This window comes from Tamandua tetradactyla, chromosome 13 (assembly GCF_023851605.1).
Source record: "Tamandua tetradactyla isolate mTamTet1 chromosome 13, mTamTet1.pri, whole genome shotgun sequence".
Lineage (NCBI taxonomy): Eukaryota > Metazoa > Chordata > Mammalia > Pilosa > Myrmecophagidae > Tamandua > Tamandua tetradactyla.
Genome location: NC_135339.1, coordinates 27,662,210 through 27,689,118, shown reverse-complemented (window position 1 = coordinate 27,689,118; position 26,909 = coordinate 27,662,210). Strand labels below are relative to the sequence as shown.

Sequence of the window (26,909 nt, the reverse complement as noted above, 5' to 3'; positions counted from 1 at the left end):
TTTATTCTTTTAACATATACAGCTTAAAATTCCTCTTTTTAACCACATTCAAATATATAATTCAGTACTGTTAATTATGTTTACAGTGTTGTGCTGCCATCAGCACCATCCATTACCAAAACATCTCCATTGTTCCAAATAGAAACTCTGCATTTGAACCCTTAATTCCCTATTCCCTCTCCCTACCCTGTCCCTTTGTAAATATTTTCTAGATTCTGACTCTGTGAGTTTGTTTATTCTAGTTATTTCATATCAGTGATATCATACAATATTTGTTCTTTTGTGTCTGGTTTAATTCACTCAACGTGATGGCCTCAAGATTCATCCATGTTGTCAGGTGTATCAGAATTACATATCTGTTTATGGCTGAATAATATTCTATTGTGTGTATATGGCACATTTTGTTTATCCTTTCATCTCTGCATGGGCACTGGGGTTGCTTCTATCTTTTGGCAGCTCTGACCAGTGCCACCGTGAACATGGGTATACTGCATCACTGAGATTTGAACCATCTTCTCAGGTCTCCTTGTCAGCCGTTGTGAAGGGAGAGGAGCAGAAGTTTATGGCTTCACTTCAAAGTTATCAACAAAGTCAAGAAATACCTTTCTTTCTCTCAGCCTGCTTCTATTGTTGGCTCTTTGGTTAGCAAGAAACACAAGCTCACTTTTGCTAGCTCAAGAAAGCATGTATACTGTAATTAATGTTAGCTCAAAAAAACTGTTAAAAAATTGTATAGTGGCGATGTTTGAAGCATTCTCTTTAAAATCAGGGACAAGAAAGTATACTTCTGTTAACTTTGTGCTGGAAATCTTAGCCAGTGTTAAAACAGAAAACAAATACAAAATAAAATTTTAAAAACAAGCAAGAAAAAGAAATTTAGGGCATGAGAATAAAAAAAAAAAAAGAGAGAACCTAAAATTGTCATTATTTGCAAATAATAATTGTCTGTATGGGGTACCCCCAAAAATCTACAGACAAATGAACAGAAACAACAGGAAAGGTTACCAGAATGACTGGGGATTAACTACAAAAGTCAATTGTATGTTTGTGTATGGCCGATACTTAAAAGGTGTGTGTATACACACACACATATATATATCTTTTAAATTAAACTTTAAATTTTAAAATAGTTTGATTTACAAAAATGTTGCAAAGTTAACACAGAGTTCCTGTATACCCTGCCCTCAGTTTTCCCAATTTGTTAACATTTTACATTACTGTGCACATTTTAAAAGAAAAAATATATATCTAAAGACAGCATTTACAATAGTAACAAAAGTATAAAGTACTTCAGAATGAATCTAACAAGAGGTATGCAACACCTATATGCAGAAAATTAAAATTCGACTGAAAAAATATTGTTCTAGTTTGCTAGCTGCTGGAATGCAATATACCAGAAACGGAATGGCTTTTAAAAAGGGGGATTTAATGAGTTGCTAGTTTACAGTTCTAAGGCTGAGAAAATGTCCCAATTAAAACAAGTCTAAAGAAATGTCCAATCAAAGGCATCTAGGGAAAGATATCTTGGTTCAAGAAGGCCAATGAAGTTCAGGGTTTCTCTCTCAAGTGAGAAGGCACATGGCAAACACGGCGTCATCTGCTAGCTTTTTCTCCTGGCTTCCTATTTCATGAAGCTCCCCAGGAGGTGTCTTCCTTCTTCATCTCCAAAGGTCGCTGGCTGGTGGACTCTCTGCTTTGTAGTGTTGCTCTCTCTGAATCTGTCTGAATCTCTCATTCTCCAAAATGTTTCCTCTTTTAAAGGACTTCAGAAACTAATCAAGACCCACTCAGATGGGTGGAGACATGTCATCCCCTAATCCAGTTTAACAACCATTCTTAACTAAATCACATCATCCAGGGAGATAATCTCATTACAGTTTCAAACATACAGTAATGAATAGAGATTATTCTACCTTTATGAAATGGGATTTATATTAAAACATGGTTTTTCTTAGGGGGCATACTTCCTTTCGAACCAGCACAAATATCAAGAAAGGATATTTAACAGGAAATTCCCCCAGACCTCATGAGCAGTGAGCCCGGGAGTGGGGTAATTCATTCTCCAACTTTCATAATGGCCATGTGATTTCGCTTCTCTGGTTTTCTCTAAGCATCTGACTTGTGATAACCCAGATTTGTCTAGTTTTTTTCTGTTGCCCCAAATTTCTTTTGGAAAAGAATCCTTCTCATGAGCTTCTCAGGTATTATATTGTTTTAAGTCTAGTATCTTTAAAACTTCAGTGCTTTTCATTGCCTTTTATGGTCTGTCTTAGTTTGCCAGGCTGCTATGACAAGTACCGCACAATGGGTTGACTTAAATAGTGAGAATTTATTGTCTCATGGTTTCAGAAGATAGAAGTCCAAAATCCAGGCATCAGGAAGACTGTGCTTTCTCCCCAAAGTCTGTAGTGTTCTGGTGCTGGTTGCTGTGATCCTGGGGGGTTCCTTGGCTTGCATCTCTGCCTCCTGTCACATGATGATCTCTTTCTCCTTGTGTCTGCTTTTATAGGTTTCCACTTCTTCTTGGGTGGCCTTCTCTAACTTCTGGTTTCCAGTTTCTTCTCTTTATACAGTCTCCATTAATGTGGGTTAAAACCACTTCATTCAATTGGGCCACACCTTCACTAAAAATAACATCTTCAAAAGGTCTGATCTACAATGGGTTCAATCCACAGGGATACAGATTAAGAGTAAGAACATGTGTTTGTTGGCATTCGTGACTCAGTCTACTATATGGTCCTGACAGTATTGTCTCTAATCCCACAGGAATAAGGAAGGCCTCCACAATGCCAAAGAAATCCTGACCCGCCTAGGAGTGGAGCCGTCTGATGACGACTGCATTGCTGTCCAGCACGTGTGCACCATTGTCTCATTTCGCTCTGCCAATCTGGTGGCTGCAACGCTGGGTGCCATCTTGAACCGCCTTCGTGATAACAAGGGCAGCCCCAGGCTGCGGACCACGGTTGGTGTCGACGGGTCTCTTTACAAGACACACCCACAGTGAGTCTGCCCTTTGCTATAATTGGTGCTCAGAACCCATCTGGGCTAAGGACCTTCTCCTGAGGTCAGGCTTTTGCAGCCAGTGAACAGTTGTTAGCAGAAAGTCTAGATGACATTTTAATAATAACCAGCCCAGATAACCAGTAAGGTGAGCCAAGTAGTTCCAGAGAACACTGATGATTCTTTTTGTTGATGATTACTGTTCCTCTTTATCAGTCTGAATTTAAAATGTGTGTTGTCCACCTGGAAAGGATCTGGTCCTCAGTTGATTCTTGCTTGGGTTGCTTCTGTACTCCAGGGTCACCTCTGCTTATTTTAAAGTCTTGGTAGAGATTTTTATGGTTGTGAGAAATGCTGGGTGTAATATGTCTGTATTTTAAATTCTCTAGCTTATCCACATTTCATCAATGATCTTCATCCTCATTATAGTTTAGGTCATGGGTGCTATGCAAACTTTTTTGTTTTAGAAACTCCTGATAAAATCCCCTAAACTCACAGATATTACTTGTTAAAATAGGAAATTGTTGGTGCTTTGAATCAGAGCGTGAAAGAGATGTGAAGTTGTAAATAGTCTACATCCTCCTCCCTCATGAATAAGGAGGGATTCCACCATGCCACCTTCCTGCCTAAACTTTAGCCAGCCCCAGGCTGACTGAACTTAGCTTCAGAAGCCTCTTGTCATCAGTAAGAACATGGCTTGTACATTTATAAAAAGCTGAAGATAAATTGTAAGTCTTTGTTTAATAAGTAGCCTCCAGTGACATGACTTTGTACAGAGCCTATGTTTCTTCCCATTGTCTAGCTAATGAGCATATAAAATGGCCTTGTGGTTACTGGATTTTCATACCCAGCTCTAGAGACAGGTAAACAATTGTTTATTTAAATGGAAATCGTCCTGAGTTACTGAGTGAATGGGGTATGAGCTAGTTAGAAGTTATTATCTGCCAGGCTAGGATAATTAGTATATCTCTGGTTGTATAATTTTGTTATTTCTTTCTATTCTTAAAGTATTTATAAAATTCTTGAGAATAAACCTAGCTAACCATCATTATTTTATATTTTGGGGGGAAATTTCTTGACTAATTTTTAGATAGGAAAGCCTAGGGGTTTACAACATTGCAATTTTTTAAATGATAATTTTAAATGGTTCTTCTTTCAGAAGTAATATATTTTCAATATAGAAACTTTAGAAAGTTTAAAAAGTCACAAACAGAATAGAAGTCATTCTTGATCCCAGCCCCTGGAGTTAATACTGTTAATATTTTGGGGTATGTTTTCTTCGGCTGTTTCCTTTGGTGGGAGTCTTCCTTTTTGTCTTCCTCTGTCTCACTGGGTCCTGTCCTAGCCTTCTTCTAGCCAGTAAGAAATGTCTAGACTCTTGGGGAGGGAGGGCAAGGCCAACTCAAAACTAAAAAACAAGAGCAATTATTTATTGAGCCCTTGCTCAACATCAGTTCCAACCTAAGCATTTTAATGAACTCAGTGAGTTTGTACCCCATTGCTGCCAGCCAGACTGTCATCCTTGTTTGACTCCAAGGTTAAGTAACTGCTTAATGTCACCAGATTTGGAAGTACAAGAGCTCACACTTGTTTCCAGATCTGATTCTCAAACACTTTGTTCTTGATGATTAAGCTGTATTGTCTCCTTGTTGTGGTGGAGGACATATTTCTGGGTCCCCAAATATTCTGTACTGAATGCTGATATAATAATTATAATCCTTTCTCAGTAGGTGTGGTTATGGCCAATTTCAGTTTTCCTCTTTACTGTCTACACTTGCTTTTTTTTCACGGTGGGTGTATATGATTTGTGCAATGAATAAATAAGTGTAGAAGATGGAATGATAGTGTGAGAAAAGAAAGGGGCACCAGAGGGCCTTGACAGCTGGCTCAGTCCAGCTCTCGTGGCCTGTCCATACCCACCCTTCCACCCCAGGTATTCCCGGCGTTTCCACAAGACTCTGAGGCGCTTGGTGCCCGACTCCGACGTGCGTTTCCTCCTCTCGGAAAGCGGCAGTGGCAAGGGGGCCGCCATGGTGACGGCCGTGGCTTACCGCCTGGCGGAGCAGCACCGGCAGATAGAGGAGACCCTGGCCCACTTCCACCTCACGAAGGAGATGCTGCTGGAGGTAAAGAAGAGGATGAGGGCCGAGATGGAGTTTGGGCTGAAGAAGAAGACGCACGAGAAGGCCGTCGTCAAGATGCTGCCCTCCTTTGTCCGGAGCACCCCGGATGGGACTGGTGAGGGCCGCGGTTGGGGGCCTGCTAGGTCCTCTGTGCACATATCGATGACAGTCACACCGGGCCGGAGTGGGGGAGGTGGGATTCTCTGGGGGATGCATTTGCACCTGGGATGTAGGATTTGGGTAAGAGCTGAACATTAACTGGAACTTCTGTTTTCCATTTTTACCCTTGATGGCCACATGTGTAACTCCAGGCAGTTGACTTGTCCTGGTCAGGCCTCCCAGGCAAGCTCCATCTCTCAAACCTCACAGCCCTGCTCAGAATTAGAAAGTGTTCTTAAAGAAGCTGAGCAAATCCCACAGCAGTGAGACTGGTGTAGGTTCTCTCGTGAACATGGTAAACCCCAGAAGGATAAACACCCAATGCACGGACTTGTGAGTAAGGAAGGAGTTTGATCTGGAGCCTTCCTAAACCCTGACAGGGTGTGCGTGAAGCAGACGGGCCTGGGAATTTTCTCACCCAGGCAGACTGGAGAGCAGAATCCAGCCTGTAAGGCCAGCCTTGCTCGTTCTCGTGGGGGCCGAGCATCATGGGGAATCCAAAGGGCTTCTTAGGTGGGTCCCTGGACGTATGAGTGTTCATGATGGATATTCTGACATTACTGCATTATAAACCTCCCTCAACCTTAGTGCCTTTAAACAACAACCATTTGTTATTGCCCGTGGTCATGGGTCAGCTGGTCGGTTGTGCTTGTCTGGGCTGGCCTCGCTGTTCTTGCTGGGCTCACTCATGCATCTGTGGTGGGGGGTGGGTACCACATGCCTCATCTTCCAGCAGGGCTCTGGGCTCGCTGCATGGAAACAGCAGTCTGCTAGGGAGAGTGCGAGATGGCACAGCCTGTAGGAGGTCTAGGCTGGGGACTAGCTCAGCTTGGCTTTTACCATACCCTGCTGGGCAAAGCAAGTCACAAGATTCAAGGGGAGGAGAAATGGATGCCATTGCCTTTTTTCCCCTCATTTAGTGTTTTATTTTTATAAATAGTTTTCATTTCTAGAATTTTATTTTGTATGTATATAGTTTTCTAATTGTGGTTATATATATAACATACCATAAAATTGCCATTGTAACCATTTTTAAATGTGTAGTTCTTCAGTATTAATTACATTTACAATACTGTGCTACCATAGCTACTATCCATTACTAAAACTTTTTCCTCATTCCAAATAGAAACTCTGTACCCATTTAAGCTTTAATACCCTAATCCCTCCTCCCCCCAGAAAGATGGAGTCTAAACTTCATCTTTTGATGGGCAAAGCTACAATCATATTGTGAAGAAGTATATGAACAGGGAGGGGAAAGATTGTGGCCATTTTTTCTGCAAACAGTCTACATAGTGACATAAATTACTAATTTTTATGTGAAGTTCTCTAAATTGAGTACATTGTTGTAGGCTTTTTATTAACCCAGATGAAGTTTATTTCTTTGTGACAGATGATTTGTGTTCTTCCAAAGTGACTCAAGGCCTGAAAGTATGTAGGGGGTCAATGATTTATTGGCTACCCCTTTTCTAGGCCTGGTTGCAAACAGGAAGGAGGGAAGAGAGACAGGGTTGGCCCGTGGGGTGCATCCAGCTTCTCCCCTGTATTTGATAAGGGGGCATCCCCTTGAAAATCTGGAGTCTTTAGATTTTTAGACTAGTGGCTGCTGAGGCTGTTTTTGACATTCTTTATGTTCTTGGCTACAACAGAGAATGGCGACTTCTTAGCCCTGGATCTTGGAGGAACGAATTTCCGCGTCCTGCTGGTGAAAATCCGTAGTGGGAAAAAGAGAACAGTGGAAATGCACAACAAGATCTATGCCATTCCCACTGAAATCATGCAGGGCACTGGGGAGGAGGTGAGCCGGGTCTGCTTTTGCCCCAGTGGAGCATGTACGTGGCTCACGTGCCCCCAAACTCCCCACACAATGTCTGCAGCCATGTGGTTAGGCCCTTGTGGCCTGAAGGCATTGGGGTCCCTTTCAGCCATGGCTGTTTTAATACATGCTGGTGGCTGCAAAGACCCTGGAGAAGGGGGCTTGCTCTGCATGTGTCCAGTGTTTATGTGTGTGTCCTAGTGCATGTGCACTGAAAGCATGAAACCAGAGTAAGCATGGGTAATCCCTTCTTTTCTCCAAAAGCTGTTTGACCACATCGTCTCCTGCATTTCTGACTTCCTGGACTACATGGGGATCAAAGGCCCCAGAATGCCTCTGGGCTTCACATTTTCATTTCCCTGCAAGCAGACGAGTTTGGATGCGGTGAGTGTTTCTTCCAGGGTCAGACATCAGGGACCACTGGTGCCCTGTGGCCAGGGTGGGCTGACTTTCAAGGTGTTCTCCAGGATTGGTTTCATCTCTAGATCTCTGGGACTAGCTCAGACGTCACAGTGGTAGACCCAGGCTTTATTCATACTCGCCATAGGCCTCAAGGCTCTTCTCCCCTCTTATCAGTTAAAGCTTAGACCTCTTCTGGGAAGCCTCCTGGATCCCCCAGCAAAAAGAATTTCACCCTCTTCTGTGTTCCTCATTCTTTTGAGTGTTGCCTTGTTTGCAGCACTTTTCATACACTTAGTTCTCAACAATATGTCTTTTGTTTCTGCTACATTGTATGCTCCTTGAGCAAGGACCTTTTCTCCCCACGTACCTTAGCACAGTGCCTACCAGAGGAGCTACTAAGTAAATGTTTGTTGAACACATGGGGTAAAGAGTTGTCCTGGGACAGGGTTTATGTACCTGCTAAGGACTAAGTACTGGGTACAACTGACAGATACAGTTCCTGTCCTCAGGGAGCCCCCTGGCTAGTGGGGACACCCCAGCCTTTCCACCAGCAGCTCCAGCTGTATCCCATAGGCATATAGTCCAGGCAGGCAGAGGGAGCTGAGTGTGCAGAGTCACGGAGGCAAGACAGAATCTGTCTTGTTGGAAGAACTGCAGGTAGCCCTGTGTGTCACAGGTGAGGGCGCGCCCAGGGAGGAGGCCTGGAGGTAGCACTAGATCACACAGGGCTGTAGGTCCGGGTTTAAGGCATTTGACTGTCACCACTGAAGAGCCAGATAGGGGCCACTTGCTCCCTCAGCCAGTTATAACATCCAGTCCCGTTGCTGACTTGGGACTTTTTTCTCCTCTAGCCCTCTGGAATCGGATCCAAAGGAACTTGTTTTGGGCAGTTTGTAAGGGTCTGGGTGACTCTCCAGAGTGGTTCACTTGTACCATCACCTTGTATTCCTAATGGGTGCATGTCCATGGCACTTTCTTTTCCTAACAAATCATAACTTCAGTGTGCAAACATACTTCAGTGGTAGAATTCTCACCTGTCATGCAGGAAACCCAAGTTTGAGTCCCAGCTGTGCACTTACCCCCACCAAAAAAAAAAAAAAAAAAATGGTGCGGGAGTAATGGGATACTCACATGGAAAAAGGATGAAATGTGACCCCCACCATGTAGCATACAAAAAAAAAAAAGTCATAACTTCAGCCCACTCAAATCTAAAGGGTCCACAAAGTTACTAAAGTTTGCATTCCTTCACTTATGTCATCAGCGAGCCCACCTCTGGGGAACTGGGTGGTTATGCCGAGGATGGCACTAGGCCAAGAAGCAGGAAACCTGGGGCTTTGTCCAGCTCTGCCTCTTTCTGTGAACTTGGACACACCCACTGACCTTATATATCTCGATTTCCCCATCTCCCAAGTGGATGTTCTAAACTGTACTGCTGTGTGGACGATGAGGGCAGGGTGGGTCCATGGAGGACGGGGGCTTTTAAAGTGTATTGGTTTGTGCTCCATATGTTTGAACATCGGGCCTCACTATCAATTTTTCGCAGATGTTAACTCAGAATGGAGGGGGTGAAATTTTGTATTCTGCTTGGAAGGGTTAATTACACACCTCTACTGCTTTTTGTATTTCAGGGAATCTTAATCACCTGGACGAAGGGTTTCAAAGCAACTGACTGTGTGGGGCATGATGTTGCCACCTTATTAAGGGATGCAATAAAAAGGAGAGAGGTAACTATCCACCTTATTAAGGGATGCAATAAAAAGGAGAGAGGTAACTATTAAAAACATACATTTAAAAAAAATCTTTATTGTTGTAAAGAATTCAGAAAGTTCCCCTATCTTTATTTTCCAGTCAGCAATAAAACTAGAGTTAACAGTTTGGTGTGTTGCTAAAGAGTGATATTTGAGAAAAGGTAAAATTATGATTCTTATATAAATTGGAAAAGATCAAAGCCACTGGTGTCAGCTGGGCTTGGTGTCGTCCTGTCAAACATAACAGTTTTAGAGTGTTAACATTGGACACGGCCACTCTGGGATCACCCTGAATTAAGACACAAGTAAGACCACTCTGTAATCCTGTCAGAACCTAGAATGCTGTACAAAACACCCTCTGTCCTGGTGAATACAATGACTGCTGCGACTTCACCAGTGACCTTTTTAGCCTCATTTCATTCCTTATGGCTTCCAGATGAGATTCAATGAGATACTGAATCGTGAAATTGCCTCTGCTTTCTGATAGCAATCCAGAACAAAGCCCCATTTCTTCTCCCAGAGCACCAACAGTGTCCAAAACCTGTGATAAGTTTTTTTTTTCCACAATCACACAGTCACATTGTGAAAGCTATATCATTGTATAATCATCTTCAAGAATCAAGGCTACTGGAACACAGCTCTACTGTTTCAGGCACTTCCCTCTAGCCACTCCAATACACCATAAATTAAAAGGGGGCTGTCTACATAATGCATCAGAATAACCTCCAGGATAACCTCTTGACTCTCTTTGAAATTTCTCAGCCACTGAAACTTTCTTTTGTCTCATTTCTCTCTTCCCCCTTGATGCTGAGTCCGGTTCTTCCTGGGATTTCTGTCCCATATTTCCAGGGAGAGTTATACCCTTGGGAGTCACGTCCCACATAGTGGGGAGGGCAGTGAGTTCACCTGCTGAGTTGGCTTAGAGAGAGAAGCCACATCTGAGCAACAAAAGAGGTTCTCTGGGGGTGATTCTTAGGCCTAATTTTAAGTAGGCTTAGCGTATCCTTTGCAGGAATAAGTTTCATAGGGGCAAACCCCAAGATCGAGGGCTCGGCCTGTTGATTTAGTTGTCCCTGCAATAAGTTCTTTCTAAGACTTTCCTAACTGAAGAACCCACAGTGCCCTGCAGTGTGTGTGTCCTGCTGAGTTGCACCAAGTTAATAAAATTAACTTTGTTCAATCATTGGTGTGATTCTGGTGGTCTTTGGCTATAAGACATTGATAAAATAAAAAATTATAAAGGCTGAAGATTTTATTTAACTCATTGATTAAGGTGGGAATCAGTTAGAAGTTCAAAAAAAAGTCAGTTCAAGGGATAGTCCAAGGAGCAGACAAATATTTAAGCCATCAAAAATACTGAAATCAATGTGTTTAAAATGAATGTTCTGATGGAGGGATTATTTGCACTACCAGCTGGCAGATTTTATTTATTTGCATCTCTATGGACAAGAATCATTTATATTACTGTCAGTTTTTTATAACTTTCTTAAAATGTTGCAAAATAGCCTCCAAACAATAAAAGGCATATAGCTCATTAGACTAGCATCTGGAAGGGTTTGCTAGGTAAATTCTAGTATTTCATTAAAAGACACCTGTGATCTGTTTTTACCCACTTCAAGCTTTGCCTGTTTCATGGCTTTTAATGTTAATTTGTATTCTTACTAGCTTGTTTTCCGTGCATATACACATATACACACATATTTTTTTAAATGAGAACCATGCTATATACACAATGGTACAAGTTGTGTTTTTCATTCATTATACTACAGGCATCTTTCCTCATCATACGTATAGACCAACATTCCTGTTCCTGACTGCACAAAATCCAGTGTGTATTTGAGCCATGGTTTACATAACCCCCATGGATCATGCTTGCATTGTTTCCTTTCTCAGGCCATTGCAAATCATGCGGTTAAATGTGCTTGTGATGTACCTTTGTGTCCCGGCGTGACTATTTCTAAAGGGCAGATTCTGAGAAATGGATTTGATATTTCCATTTTGCTCTCTGAAAGGACTGTGACACTTTGGGGTATGGCCATTGTCCTTGTCCTTTCTCCATTCAATAATTCCGTCCTCGTTTCCATTCTGATACTTGGTACTATCTGTAAAATGGGTAGACTACTTCCTTCTATTTAATCTAAACTTTTATACACATCCTTAGCAATAGCTTTTTAGTCAGTGAAGTTGTATTTAATTACCTTTTTATCAGCTGGTAAGAAAACCATTTCAGATGATGCACCAGTGGCTTTCTGATTGCAGTGTAGCTGAGTGAACTGTTAGGATTCAAGCTGGGCAGAGCTGTGGCCCTCTAAAGCTGTGTCCCTTTCTTCCCAAAGGAATTTGACTTGGATGTGGTAGCTGTGGTCAACGACACGGTGGGCACCATGATGACCTGTGCTTATGAGGAGCCCACCTGTGAGGTCGGACTTATCGTTGGTGAGTATGCCAGAAGGTCACCCCCTGACAAAACAGTAAATGTGGAAAGTTTTCCTGCTTTGTGGAGCCTTGACACAGCAGTTCAGTCCTCTGGGTTGGGCAGTGTATGGTGTCACTATTATCCTATCACCACCTCTGTTCAGAGTTAAGTCCTGGACTAAGGCTGCAATGTGCCCTCCAGAGGCCTTCCCTTCCACAGCTCTCCCATACACTTCACACTGATGGTGAGCTCTCTCTAAGATTAAGCCCCAAATGGATCGCATGGCTTGGAAGGTTGGGATGGTGCCACCTGGAGCTGCTGTTGGGAGTTTTTAGTCTCTGGACAGGTGTTTTGGGTTGGGAGCCTGAAATTAGAAAAGAAACAGAGCCAGTCTCCTTTCCTGACCATGCTTAGAGCTGCAAAAGGCCAAAGGGAATGGTCTTGGGTACCATTTTGCTTTTAGCAACCACTACTGGTGAGTGGTCTCAGTCACTGAAGTGGGTCCCAGAGGGATAACCTATGGGCTATGCAGGTTGTTCTCTTATATTTCAGACATATCAGGGTTCTGGAGTGCATGGCATCCCTGAAACACATTGTTTTGGGCTCTGAGAACACCATTTACCCAATTGGTCCTGTCTCCAGTGTCAGGGTGCACACCCTACCTGGATGGGTGGGTGTCCATGCTGTGGGTCAGAACATTTGCTGTATGTCTTGGAGATTGGAATAAGGTCCCATCAGGCTGCCTTCCTGATGTCAGGAAGACTTTTCATTTGTCAAACCACTTTTGGTTTCTGTTGAAGTTCAGAATGACTGGGGAGCAGCTCTAGGTAAAATGTTATGTAGGCCTTGGCTTTTGGGCTGTTTTGTTTCATCTTGTCTTTTGAAAAACTCTTTCTCCACCCAGCCACTCCTTTCTTCCATGAATGGGTTTGAGTATGAAATGCAAAGCTAGAGTGACACAGCACATTCTCCTCTTCCTTTCAAGGCCTCACCTTTCTGCCTGGGAGGTCAGGCCCACTCAGTTCTGGGCAGCCTAGGTAGATGTTCCTGGAACCAGGTTAGGGCGGAAGTTCTCCACCTGCTGCAGCTATATTTAAAGCCACATTTCCCTTCTACCAGTTAATCTCTTTGCTTGGAACTCTCATGGGCAAGAAGTTTGGTTTTGGCTTTCTTTACTCCCCATCTACCATCACCTCTGGGGCTCCTCTTCTTTCCATTTTATATTCTTGAGTAGAAGGGAACTGGGAGAGAGAGAAAAAAAATCAAACAAAAAACCCCCCAGAAAAATGCAGTTCCTCTGTCAGAAGTAACTACTTGAATTTCTTCAAAGCAGATGAAAATGACCTAAAAGAGCCCTTTTGCTCTAACAGTGGGATGTGGGGTAGGGGTGAATTATGGTGTCCCCCTGATGATCTTAAGAAGACCATGTGTCGATGGTGCTCTAGGGCCTTTGCTACTGAAAGTGTGTGGTCCATGAACAGTAGCATCGGGCATCACCTGGCGCTTGTTAGAAATGCAGAGTCTCAGGCCTCCTGACTCAGATTCTGCATCTTAACAAGCCCCATAGGTTGATTCATGTTCATATTAAAATACCTGTGCTCAGGAGTCATTGCTTAGTTGTCTCGTTGGCTTTTAATTTACTATCCATTCAATAAGACAATTCCAGGGATCGTAAGCTTGGATGTCATGGCAATTAAAACTGCCGTAAAAGTTTCAGAACATTACTCTCAATTTCTATATTTATCTCCTCATGGGCTGAAATAGCAAACAGTTCATTGTCCAGGCCTGGTACTGTGAGTGGCCCTGCCCTAGAGGGTTTGGGAATAGACATCAGAGGTTCCTGAAACCCACAAACTGTTTGCCTTGTGTGTGTGCAGTGTATATATGAGCCCACAGAAATGTTCATTTTTCTCCATAGAATGATCAGATTTTCAAAGAGGTCTGTGAGACCAAAACGGTGAAGAACCATTGGCTTAGGAAGACATACCTGTCAGTAAACATGTAGGAGAGTTTATTGAACAGGCATATCTTTAATAATAAAAGACAAGCTGATATCGATGGCGAGATAGACAACACAATATAATACCCTTCTAATCTGACTATTGTCTAAACCTCCACCATTGAAGATACATTCCTTTATTGTAAAATCATCTCTTATTAAAAGAAATAGAGCCTGGGACAGGTTAATACCCTAGGCTCTCAGTATTAATGCCTTAGTAATAAGTTCATCAGATGCTCTCTGGATGGTTTCATTCTGACTTTCCTTTTTTATTGGAGGTTTTCCTAGAAAACACTGGAAAAGATTGGTTCATTTTAAAAGTGTTCCCCTGCGTCTGTGGAATCACAGACCCCTGGCCCTATTGCACAACTCCCGAGCCTAGGGGCATGACATCCATTTCCCCTCCTCTGTGTTTCAGGAACTGGCAGCAATGCCTGCTACATGGAAGAAATGAGGAATGTTGAGGTGCTGGAGGGTAACGAGGGGCGAATGTGTATCAACATGGAGTGGGGCGCCTTCGGGGACAACGGGTGTCTGGACGATATCAGGACACACTATGATGTACTGGTGGATGAATATTCTCTAAACTCTGGGAAACAAAGGTGATTCTGCCTAGGGGAGAGGACATAATGGGGCAGGGTGGTCAGGAGGGAGGGCATCTGGCTGCATTTTTCCTCTCTCAATGGAAGACAGTTATAGAAGAGGGCTCTGGACAGAGGCCAGGAGACTGGCCCTTTGGGGCACCTGCTTCACTCTTGACCTTGGATTGTTGGCCCAAGGATGGCAGGGAGCCAATGAGGATGGTCCCTGGCATGGTGCCAGACAGATGCCCAGACAGCAGGGTGACATGGGCTACCTACTTCCCTCATTGGCTTTTTCCATCCTTGAAGATTCTGGTCTTTCCCTGCTTTACATGTCTTCCCCATCAAAATAATGGAACCCAGTTGGGTCAGTAGGTTTTTATTTTGTTTTGTTTTCATGGAAGTAGAACACACTTGGCCAGCAGTTGTTAAAGGGGAATTTAGGGGTTTGGGGAGGATGTCTGAGGTGCAGCAGAGGCTCTTCCTCAATTCATCCTTCCCACAGTGCACCTGCCTCCACCACCAAATGGGTATTTGGAGCTTTGCATCTCAGGGACCGTCTCTGAGATGACAGTATCAGCTCTTCCCAGTGTGCCAATGGCTTCTGTCTCAAGGCTCCCAGACTTCCTTTGGTTTCTGGAATCACACCATTCTCTGTGAGAGTCAGGATGCACTGGTGCAAGCTGTGTCCCCAGGAGCAGAGAGAAGGGCTGGGGTAGGACCCCCCCAAACATCAATCTCCAGCCACCCTCAAGATTTCTGCTTTTTCCACATAACACCTGTGCTGTTATTTGTTTAATGGTTTTCTTTAAATCAGCTATATTCTTTACTTAAATTTACTGAGAAAGGAAAAAAAAAAAGAAAACCAACATTGCCATAAATAGATGACAACCATAAAAATGAATATAGTGACAGTGTTATTAAATGATAGCCAAATACTTTCCCCACCAAAAGCTCTAAAGTAAGACCCCTCTGTTAACAAGGGACATTAGCAAGTGTTAGGAAGGATTAAAGGACAGATTAGCACCAAGCTGAGGCTGACTCCTTGATAGAATCAGAAGGACAGGGTGGGAATTAACAACACACACCCTTGCTGTGATTTAGTGCTGTTTCTTTCAACAAAAAGATCAATATGTTGATCACCTGAAATCTCCTGGAGCATCACCAGTGGACTCTTTCCAGCTTAGGGTCACTGTGTTAAAGTGCGTCCGTGGAAATATTTAAATCTCTTGTCATTTCTAGAAATGCTTGAGGGAATGAAATGTCCCAAGAACAGGTCAACCTCAGGTGTGCTGTGGCCGCAGGAATCCTTCAGTCCACTTGGCTTCTCCACACCACTCTCTGTGCCTAACCTGGGTTTTTGCACAACCTTCGAAAAATCCAGAAATTTCCTCCTCTTTGTCTTCTTGTCCCTTTAAGCCCAATGATTTGCTTATTCTGCAGATATTTTTTTGCATGCATATTTATTGCTGAGTGCTGTTGTAGGCCCTGGAGATTCCATGCTCAGCAAGATGCGTGTTTCCAGCCCTCTCAGAACTTTTGCTGCAGTGGACAAGGGAGGCAGGGAGTCATGTGTTGGAAGAAAGGGAAGGGTGGGTGCAGGGCAGCTAGTCCACGGGAGGAGGAAAGGCTGAGCGCTGGAATGGTGTTTAGCCATGCAAAGAGCGGGACATTAGGTGAGGAGGCCAGGCGTGAATGCTGGGCTTGGTTTTGTTTCTTATTTGGGATGGATGGAGGATTGCCCAGTTCTCAGTCTTGCTCTTCTGTGCTTCTGCCTGGGGAGCACAGGTCCGGGCACATGGCCACTGGTGATGTCCTGGAGGGGCAGTAAGAGACCTGGCACTCCTACAAGATGGTCCCTTGCTCAGATGCTCCAACTCCCATCCCTCTCCCTCAGGTATGAGAAGATGATCAGTGGGATGTACCTGGGTGAGATTGTCCGCAACATCCTGATTGACTTCACCAAGAAGGGCTTCCTCTTCCGAGGGCAGATCTCTGAGACCCTGAAGACCCGGGGCATCTTTGAGACCAAGTATCTCTCTCAGATTGAGAGGTGAGTGGTGAAGGGCTACAGGTTGGCTTGGGCGGTGGTTCTGATGGGGTTGCAAAGACCCTAAGGGATGGGTTGGCCATTTGGTGAGGGTGTTTTTGTCCTCTGGAATAGTCAGGCCCTGAGCATTTGCATATTGAAATCACATAATTCTATTATAAATTGCTTCATTTGTATTTGTTCTTTAGGTCAGGGCACAATAATGATTCATTTGAAACTATATATGCATGTTAAATGGATTCTGTTTCAGGAAAGTAAAGGTGCATTATAAAATATTTGTATTAAAGAGGTATTGACTCTAATAAAGCCAGAACTCACTAGTCTAGTTTCTGTGCCCTCCCCGTTTCATCAGGAAAGGCAGCCTGGGATGGCAGCTCAGTTTGGCCACCAAGTGTTGCGCCCCATAACAAGCTGCTTCTGTCTTGCCGAGGATGGAAAAATGCTCTGAGAAAGCAAAAGCAGCTGTCCCTATTCCACCTTACTTTTATAATGATTATAATAACAAAAACAGCAGCACTGCTGGAGGCTATGCATTGCATTTCTCCATTCCTATATCGGCAACCTGCATGTAAAATTCATCACCCACTGTGAAGAAGGTGGTGAGCTGCTACCAGACAGGCCCAGGAGCAGTAAGCCTGGAAGAACTGAGCACATTGAGTGGTCACCTCCCACAGCTCACTGGCAAAGGGGGCGTGCAGCTCACCAAACACGCCGTGGGCTGCTTTGTGGTTGGAAAATAAGTTATTGCCTTGTTTCTCATCGTTCCAAATGGTTTAGAGAGCTAAATGTGAAAAATAGGACCCATCTATTTTTTCATCTTGGGGTGGGGAAGGTCTTTTAAAGCATAATAGTAAACAAACAAAAAAAAAACATAAAGGAGGAGGACTGTGGGAAGATGGCAGAGTAGGAAGCTCCAGGAATCATTCCCTGCATAGCACAACTATTTTGAAACTCCAGAGTCCAATAGGGCAATGTACAACATCTAGCGAAGAGCAGGAGAGAGAAGCTTGTAAATTATAGTAAATACCAGTAAATTTCTCTTTCCACACATTAGTTATTGGTGCCCATTCCTTCCTTTTGTGGTAGGCAGCAGTGGAGTCTGGTTCCAGGTGTAGCTTGCTCGTACCAGAAAGGGACATACAATTTCACTTCCCTAAGATCCATTGCTGATTATGGCTTTTGAATAATGACTTCGGGTTACTGGTGGCCTGGCTCTAAGGGCGGCTGTTGTTCCAAACTGCCCTGAATAAAGGCGGCAAAGGAAATAGCACTTGTCCTCAGAGCTGTGGAGGACAGTTGAAGGGCTGCATTTGCTGGGCAGGTCAAGAAAGTGCAGCTTTGGGGAGCTGTGGAAGAAACTCCTGGCACCCTTCCTGGACGCTCTCTCAGCCCCACTCTAGGAGAGTTTGGAGCCAGTCTGCACTCCCTTTGTAGGTCCCTGGCCTTGTTATGGCTGGGGAAGACTAACTTAGGAAACTCCTCTCTGGCAAACCCTGCCTCCCAGAATTTGCCCTGTAGGCAAAAGCAGCATGAGATAATGAAAGTAGTCTAAGAAACAGTTGAGTCACAGTGCCTGGGCAAAGGCTTACCTACTTTAAAGCCAGCAATGGAACAATGGGCAAAGGGAAGAGATCTGTCTCCTATGGAGTAGAGGGGGCATTCAAACTCCTGTAAACAGGGGACCTCCTAAGCAAGTAGCTTTGCGCAGACTTCCCTAATAGAAAGGCTGACATTCAAGAAAATCTTTGTTGTATCACCAGTGGGTTACAAACCCAAGAAACAAACATCTCAAACTAACAAGTCAAACAGGAAATGATAGTCCTGCCAAAGGAAGAGGAAGAAAATTTGGAGAACACCGACAAAGAAAACCAGACTTTGGACATGCTGGCCAAAGATATTAAAAAAAAAAAAAAAATCACCTTCAGTATGCTTAAGGAGATGAAGGGAAACACAAGGAAATGAAAAATTTCAAGAGTTTTCAACAGGAGGTTGGTGCTGGCAGAAGAAAGAATCAGCAAATTCAAAGACAAGACAACTGAAATTGAACAGCAGAAGATAAAAGACAAGACAACTGCAGCTGAAGAGCAGAAGATAAAAGAATTATTTAAAAAAAAAATAGCCTAAGAGACCTTAGGGACACAATCCAGTGAACCAATACACATATTATGGGAGTTCCAAAAGGAGAAGAAAGAGAGAAAGGGGCAGAAGGAATAGTCAAAGAAATAATGACAGAAACTTCCCAAACTTAGCAAAAGACATGAATATGCACATTCAGAAAGTCCAGAGGATACCATATAGGATAAACTTGAGAAAAATACACCCTGTACATAGTGATCAAACTGTCAAATGCAAAAGACAGAGAGAGTTCTGAAAGCTGAAAGAGAAAAACATGTTATATACAAGGAAGTCCCAATTATATTGAGTGCTGATTTCTCATCAGAAGTAATCTAAGAAAGAAGGCAGTGGGTTGAAATACTTAAAGTGCTGAAAGAAAACAACTGCCAACCCAGAATTTTTATATCCAGCAAGACTTTCTTTCAGAAATGGAGAGATTAAGATGTTCCCAGATTAAAAAAAAAACAACAAAAAACTAAAACAAACAGAGGGAGTTCATCACCACTAGACCTGCCTACAAGCACTGCTAAAAGTAGTTTTTCAGACAGAAAGAAAAGGACACTAGACTGCTTCAAAGCAGGATGAAGAAATAAAGACCTCTGATAAAGGTAACCATTCTGGTAATTGCAAATGCTGGTACTATTGTATTGTATTTTTTGGTATGTAACTCCACTTCTTACTTTCTAATGCATAAAAAGTAATGATAAATACATTACATTTTGGACAAAAAAGGTACAAAGATATAATTGATGACAAGTACCAATTATGGGGATGGTGGTAGAAACGTATAGGAAAAGTGTAGGTGTACGCTATGTAAGTCAAGCTGATATCAAACCAAATAGGATTTTAAAAAATCCATTCTGCCAGTCTATGTCGTTTGATTGGGGAGTTCAATCCATTAACATTTAGTGTTACTACTGTACGGATAGTACTTTTTCTACCATTTTGCCTTTTGTATTTTATATGTCATATCTAATTTTCCTTCTTTCTACACTCTTCTCCACACCTCTTTCTTTTGTGTTTTCATATCTGTCTCTAGTGCTCCCTTTAGTATTTCTTTTTTTTATATATATATATTTTTTATTTATTTATTTATTTATTTATTTTTTTTATTAATTAAAAAAAGAATTAACAAAACAATTAGAATTCATTCCAATCTACATGTACAATCAGTAATTCTTAATAACATCACATAGTTGCATATTCATCATTTCTTAGTACATTTGCATCGATTTAGAAAAAGAAGTAAAAAGACAACAGAATAAGAATTAAAACAATAATAGAAAGAAAAAAAAACAAAAACAAAAACAAAAAACCTATACCTCACATGCAGCTTCATTCAGTGTTTTAACATAATTGCATTACAATTGGGTAGTATTGTGCTGTCCATTTCTGAGTTTTTATATCCAGTCCCGTTGTACAGTCTGTATCCCTTCAGCTCCAATTATCCCTTCTCTTTTTTTTTTTTTTTTAATTAACGGAAAAAAAGAAATTAACCCAACATTTAGAGATCATACCATTCTACATATGCAATCATTAATTCTTAACATCATCACATAGATGCATGATCATCATTTCTTAGTACATATGCATTGGTTTAGAAGAACTAGCAGCATAACCGAAAAAGATATAGAATGTTAATATAGAGAAAAAAATAAAAGTAATAATAGTAAAATCAAAACAAAACAAAACAAAACAAAAACCTATAGCTCAGATGCAGCTTCATTCAGTGTTTTAACATGATTACTTTACAATTAGGTATTATTGTGCTGTCCATTTTTGAGTTTTTGTATCTAGTCCTGTTACACCGTCTGTATCCCTTCAACTCCAATTGGCCATTATCTTACCCTGTTTCTACCTCCTGCTGGACTCTGTTATCAAGGACATATTCCAAATTTATTCTCGAATGTCTGTTCACATCAGTGGGACCATACAGTATTTGTCCTTTAGTTTTTGGCTAGACTCACTCAGCATACTGTTCTCTAGGTCCATCCATGTTATTACATGCTTCATAAGTTTATCCTGTCTTAAAGCTGCATAGTATTCCATCGTATGTATATACCACAGTTTGTTTAGCCACTCTTCTGTTGATGGAGATTTCGGCTGTTTCCATCTCTTTGCAATTGTAAATAACGCTGCTATAAACATTGGTGTGCAAATGTCCGTTTGTGTCTTTGCCCTTAATTCCTTTGAGTAGATTCCCAGCAATGGTATTGCTGGGTCGTATGGCAATTCTATATTCAGCTTTTTGAGGAACCGCCAAACTGCCTTCCACAGTGGTTGCAGCATTTGACATTCCCACCAACAGTGGATAAGTGTGCCTCTTTCTCCGCATCCTCTCCAGCACTTGTCATTTTCTGTTTTGTTGATAATGGCCACTCTGGTGGGTGGGAGATGATATCTCATTGTGGTTTTGATTTGCATTTCTCTAATGACCAGGGACATTGAGCATCTCTTCATGTGCCTTTTGGCCATTTGTATTTCCTCTTCTGATAGGTGTCTGTTCAAGTCTTTTTCCCATTTTGTAATTGGGTTGGCTGTCTTTTTGTTGTTGAGATGAACAATCTCTTTATAAATTCTGGATACTAGACCTTTATCTGATATATCATTTCCAAATATTGTCTCCCATTGTGAAGGCTGTCTTTCTACTTTCCTGATGAAGTTCTTTGATGCACAAAAGTGTTTAATTTTGAGGAGTTCCCATTTATTTATTTCCTTCTTCAGTGCTCTTGCTTTAGGTTTAAGGTCCATAAAACCGCCTCCAGTTGTAAGATCCATAAGATATCTCCCAACATTTTCCTCTAACTGTTTTATGGTCTTAGACCTAATGTTTAGATCTTTGATCCATTTTGAGTTAACTTTTGTATAGGGTGTGAGAGATGGGTCTTCTTTCATTCATTTGCATATGGATATCCAGTTCTCTAGGCACCATTTATTGAAGAGACTGCTCTGTCCCAGGTGAGTTGGCTTGACTGCCTTATCAAAGATCAAATGTCCATAGATGAGAGGGTCTATATCTGAGCACTCTATTCGATTCCATTGGTCGATATATCTATCTTTATGCCAATACCATGCTGTTTTGACCACTGTGGCTTCATAATATGCCTTAAAGTCAGGCAGCGCGAGACCTCCAGCTTCGTTTTTTTTCCTCAAGATGTTTTTAGCAATTCGGGGCACCCTGCCCTTCCAGATAAATTTGCTTATTGGTTTTTCTATTTCTGAAAAATAAGTTGTTGGGATTTTGATTGGTATTGCATTGAATCTGTAAATCAATTTAGGTAGGATTGACATCTTAACTATATTTAGTCTTCCAATCCATGAACACGGTATGCCCTTCCATCTATTTAGGTCTTCTGTGATTTCTTTTAGCATTTTTTTGTAGTTTTCTTTATATAGGTTTTTTGTCTCTTTAGTTAAATTTATTCCTAGGTATTTTATTCTTTTAGTTTCAGTTGTAAATGGGATTTGTTTCTTGATTTCCCGCTCAGCTTGTTCATTACTAGTGTATAGAAATGCTACAGATTTTTGAGTGTTGATCTTGTAACCTGCTACTTTGCCGTACTCATTTATTAGCTCTAGTAGTTTTGTTGTGGATTTTTCCGGGTTTTCGACGTATAGTATCATATCGTCTGCAAACAGTGATAGTTTTACTTCTTCCTTTCCAATTTTGATGCCTTGTATTTCTTTTTCTTGTCTAATTGCTCTGGCTAGAACCTCCAACACAATGTTGAATAATAGTGGTGATAGTGGACATCCTTGTCTTGTTCCTGATCTTAGGGGGAAAGTTTTCAATTTTTCCCCATTGAGGATGATATTAGCTGTGGGTTTTTCATATATTCCCTCTATCATTTTAAGGAAGTTCCCTTTATTCCTATCTTTTGAAGTGTTTTCAACAGGAAAGGATGTTGAATCTTGTCGAATGCCTTCTCTGCATCAATTGAGATGATCATGTGATTTTTCTGCTTTGATTTGTTGATATGGTGTATTACATTAATTGATTTTCTTATGTTGGACCATCCTTGCATACCTGGGATGAATCCTACTTGGTCATGATGTATAATTCTTTTAATGTGTTGTTGGATACGATTTGCTAGAATTTTATTGAGGATTTTTGCATCTGTATTCATTAGAGAGATTGGTCTGTAGTTTTCTTTTTTTGTAATATCTTTGCCTGGTTTTGGTATGAGGGTGATGTTGGCTTCATATAATGAATTAGGCAGATTTCCCTCCACTTCGATTTTTTTGAAGAGTTTGAGGAGAGTTGGTACTAATTCTTTCTGGAACGTTTGGTAGAATTCACATGTGAAGCCATCTGGTCCTGGACTTTTCTTTTTAGGAAGCTTTTGAATGACTAATTCAATTTCTTTACTTGTGATTGGTTTGTTGAGGTCATCTATGTCTTCTTGAGTCAAAGTTGGTTGTTCATGTCTTTCCAGGAACCCGTCCATTTCATCTAAATTGTTGTATTTATTAGCATAAAGTTGTTCATAGTATCCTGTTATTACCTCCTTTATTTCTGTGAGGTCAGTAGTTATGTCTCCTCTTCCATTTCTGATCTTATTTATTTGCATCCTCTCTCTTCTTCTTTTTGTCAATCTTGATAGGGGCCCATCAATCTTATTGATTTTCTCATAGAACCAACTTCTGGTCTTATTGATTTTCTCTACTGTTTTCATATTTTCAATTTCATTTATTTCTGCTCTGATCTTTGTTATTTCTTTCCTTTTGCTTGCTTTGGGATTAGTTTGCTGTTCTTTCTCCAGTTCTTCCAAGTGGACAGTTAATTCCTGCATTTTTGCCTTTTCTTCTTTTCTGATATAGGCATTTAGGGCAATAAATTTCCCTCTTAGCACTGCCTTTGCTGCATCCCATAAGTTTTGATATGTTGTGTTTTCATTTTCATTTGCCTCGAGGTATTTACTAATTTCTCTTGCAATTTCTTCTTTGACCCACTCGTTGTTTAAGAGTGTGTTGTTGAGCCTCCAGGTATTTGTGAATTTTCTGGCATTCCGCCTATTATTGATTTCCAACTTCATTCCTTTATGATCCGAGAAAGTGTTGTGTATGATTTCAATCTTTTTAAATTTGTTAAGACTTGCTTTGTGACCCAGCATATGGTCTATCTTTGAGAATGATCCATGAGCACTTGAGAAAAAGGTGTATCCTGCTGTTGTGGGATGTAATGTCCTATAAATGTCTGTTAAGTCTAGCTCGTTTATAGTAATATTCAGATTCTCTATTTCTTTATTGATCCTCTGTCTAGATGTTCTGTCCATTGATGAGAGTGGGGAATTGAAGTCTCCAACTATTATGGTATTTGTGTCTATTTCCCTTTTCAGTGTTTGCAGTGTATTCCTCACGTATTTTGGGGCATTCTGGTTCGGTGCATAAATATTTATGATTGTTATGTCTTCTTGTTTAATTGTTCCTTTTATTAGTATATAGTGTCCTTCTTTGTCTCTTTTAACTGTTTTACATTTGAAGTCTAACTTGTTGGATATTAGTATAGCCACTCCTGCTCTTTTCTGGTTGTTAGTTGCATGAAATATCTTTTCCCAACCTTTCACTTTCAACCTGTGTTTATCTTTGGGTCTAAGATGTGTTTCCTGTAGACAGCATATAGAAGGATCCTGTTTTTTAATCCATTCTGCCAATCTATGTCTTTTGATTGGGGTATTCAGTCCATTGACATTTAGTGTTATTACTGTTTGGATAATATTTTCCTCTGCCATTTTGCCTTTTGTATTATATATATCATATCTGATTTTCCTTCTTTCTACACTCTTTTCCATATCTCTCTCTTCTGTCTTTTTGTATCTGACTCTAGTGCTCCCTTTAGTATTTCTTGCAGAGCTGGTCTCTTGGTCACAAATTCTCTCAGTGACTTTTTGTCTGAGAATGTTTTAATTTCTCCCTCATTTTTGAAGGACAATTTTTCTGGATATAGGAGTCTTGGTTGACAGTTTTTCTCTTTTAGTAATTTAAATATATCATCCCACTGTCTTCTAGCCTCCATGGTTTCTGCTGAGAAATCTACACATAGTCTTATTGGGTTTCCCTTGTATGTGATGGATTGTTTTTCTCTTGCTGCTTTCAAGATCCTCTCTTTCTCTTTGACCTCTGACATTCTAACTAGTAAGTGTCTTGGAGAATGCCTATTTGGGTCTAATCTCTTTGGGGTGCGCTGCACTTCTTGGATCTGTAATTTTAGGTCTTTCATAAGAGTTGGGAAATTTTCAGTGATAATTTCTTCCATTAGTTTTTCTCCTCCTTTTCCCTTCTCTTCTCCTTCTGGGACACCCACAACGCGTATATTTGTGCGGTTCATATTGTCCTTGAGTTCCCTGATACCCTGTTCAAATTTTTCCATTCTTTTCCCGATAGTTTCTGTTTGTTTTTGGAATTCAGATGTTCCATCCTCCAAATCATTAATTCTATCTTCTGTCTCTTTGAATCTATCATTGTAGGTATCCATTGTTTTTTCTATCTTTTCTACTTTGTCCTTCACTTCCATAAGTTCTGTGATTTGTTTTTTCAGTTTTTCTATTTCTTCTTTATGTTCAGCCCATGTCTTCTTCATGTCCTCCCTCAGTTTATCGATTTCGTTTTTGAAGAGGTTTTCCATTTCTGTTCGTATATTTAGCATTAGTTGTCTCAGCTCCTGTATCTCATTTGAACTATTGGTTTGTTCCTTTGACTGGGCCATATTTTCAATTATTTGAGTGTGATCCGTTATCTTCTGTTGGCGTCTGCGCATTTAGACAGATTTCCCTGGGTATTGGATCCAAAAGTTTGGAAGATTTTTCTGTGAAATCTCTGGGTTCTGTTTTTCTTATCCTGCCCAGTAGGTGGCGCTCGTGGCACACGTTTGTATGCGGGTCCCACCAGTAAAAGGTGCTGTGGGATCTTAAAGTTTGGAAAACTCTCGCCGTCCGGGGGGTTCGCTAGCCGAAGCGGCTTGAGCCGGCCCGGGGTCCGAACGCAGGGAGGGTTGCTGGTCGCCGCCGCCCGGGAAAGAGCCCGTCCGAATTTCCTAGTCGGCCCTGGGCGACAAGCGTGGCGGGAGGGCGCCAGCGGCAGCAACCCGCCCGAGAGAGTGCACGTTCCCCGGGAGTCACGGGTTTGGAAGGGGCCTCCCCCACCCGTCACTGTTCTCCGCGGCCTGGGGATTTCCGATCCAATTCTCTCAGTTGGTCTGGGGGGCCGCGCGTGGTGTGGGCGCCAGCCGCCTTGGTTTCAGGGGACCGCCTCTCCAATTCTCCCAGCTAGCCCGGGAAGGGGGAAGGGAGTAACTCCGGCCGCTTGCCACCCTGCCCGGTGAGGCCCGCACGCCTCGGCGATCTCACCCGAGCTGCTTCTCTCAGCCAGCCAGCCGTTCCAGGATGGGGTACGCTGTCTTTTTTATCTCTGGGGGAAGGGAGCGCCACCGCGCGCCTCGGTGATCTCACCCGAGCTGCTTCTCTCAGCCAGCCAGTCGTTCCAGGATGGGGTACGCTGTCTTTTTTATCTCTGTTGTGGCTTTGGGCGCTTTCTGTATCGTTTCTACTCCCCTAGTAGCTGTCCTGGAGAAGAAACTAAGATCCGCGCGTCTTACTAAGCCGCCATCTTCCAGGAAGTCTCCCTTTAGTATTTCTTGCAGAGCTAGTCTCTTGGTCACAAATTCTCTCAGTGATTTTTTGTCTGAAAATGTTTTAATTTCTCCCTCATTTTTGAAGGACAATTTTGCTGGGTATAGAATTCTTGGTTGGCAGTTTTTCTCTTTTAGTAATTTAAAAATATCATCCCACTGTCTTCTCGCCTCCATGGTTTCTGCTGAGAAATCTACACCTAGTCTTATTGGGTTTCCCTTGTATGTGATGGATTGCTTTTCTCTTGCTACTTTCAAGATCCTCTCTTTCTCTTTGACCTCTGACATTCTGACCAGTAAGTGTTTTGGAGAACGTCTATTTGGATCTGTTCTCTTTGGGGTGCGCTGCACTTCTTGGATCTGTAATTTTAGGTCTTTCATAAGAGTTGGGAAATTTTCAGTGATAATTTCTTCCATTAGTTTTTCTCCTCCTTTTCCCTTCTCTTCTCCTTCCGGGACACCTACAACATGTATATTTGTGCGCTTCATATTATCATTCAATTCCCTGAGTCTCTGCTCATATTTTTCTATTTTTTCCCCTGTAGTTTCTGTTTCTTGTCGGATTTCAGATGTTCCATCCTCCAGTTCACTAATCCTAACCTCTGTCTCTTGAAATCTACATTGGAAACCTAGGAGTCACCTAGGTTTCCATTGTATTTTTCATCTCTTCTACTGTATCTTTCATTCCCATAAGTTCTGTGATTTGTTTTTTCAGACTTTCCGTTTCTTCTTTTTGTTCATTCCTTGCATTCTTCATATCCTCCCTCAATTCATTGATTTGGTTTTTGATGAGGTTTTCCATGTCTGTTCATATATTCTGAATTAATTGTTTCAGCTCCTGTATCTCATTTGAACTATTGGTTTGTTCCTTTGACT

General features: G+C 41.8%; 1 protein-coding gene across 9 annotated transcripts in view; it reads left to right on the top strand.

Moving 5' to 3' along the window:
• The window catches only part of HK1 (hexokinase 1), a 156,831-nt gene that overhangs the window by 115,670 nt on the left and 14,252 nt on the right, over positions 1 to 26,909 (top strand). For all 9 annotated transcript variants that reach the window (XM_077125061.1, XM_077125064.1, XM_077125057.1 and 6 more), the window contains 8 exons: positions 2,767 to 3,000; positions 4,934 to 5,238; positions 6,929 to 7,077; positions 7,360 to 7,479; positions 9,126 to 9,221; positions 11,582 to 11,681; positions 14,079 to 14,262; positions 16,139 to 16,294. In XM_077125061.1, coding sequence (XP_076981176.1) covers positions 2,767 to 3,000; positions 4,934 to 5,238; positions 6,929 to 7,077; positions 7,360 to 7,479; positions 9,126 to 9,221; positions 11,582 to 11,681; positions 14,079 to 14,262; positions 16,139 to 16,294 — 1,344 coding nt within the window. The remainder of the gene's footprint in view (positions 1 to 2,766; positions 3,001 to 4,933; positions 5,239 to 6,928; positions 7,078 to 7,359; positions 7,480 to 9,125; positions 9,222 to 11,581; positions 11,682 to 14,078; positions 14,263 to 16,138; positions 16,295 to 26,909) is intronic.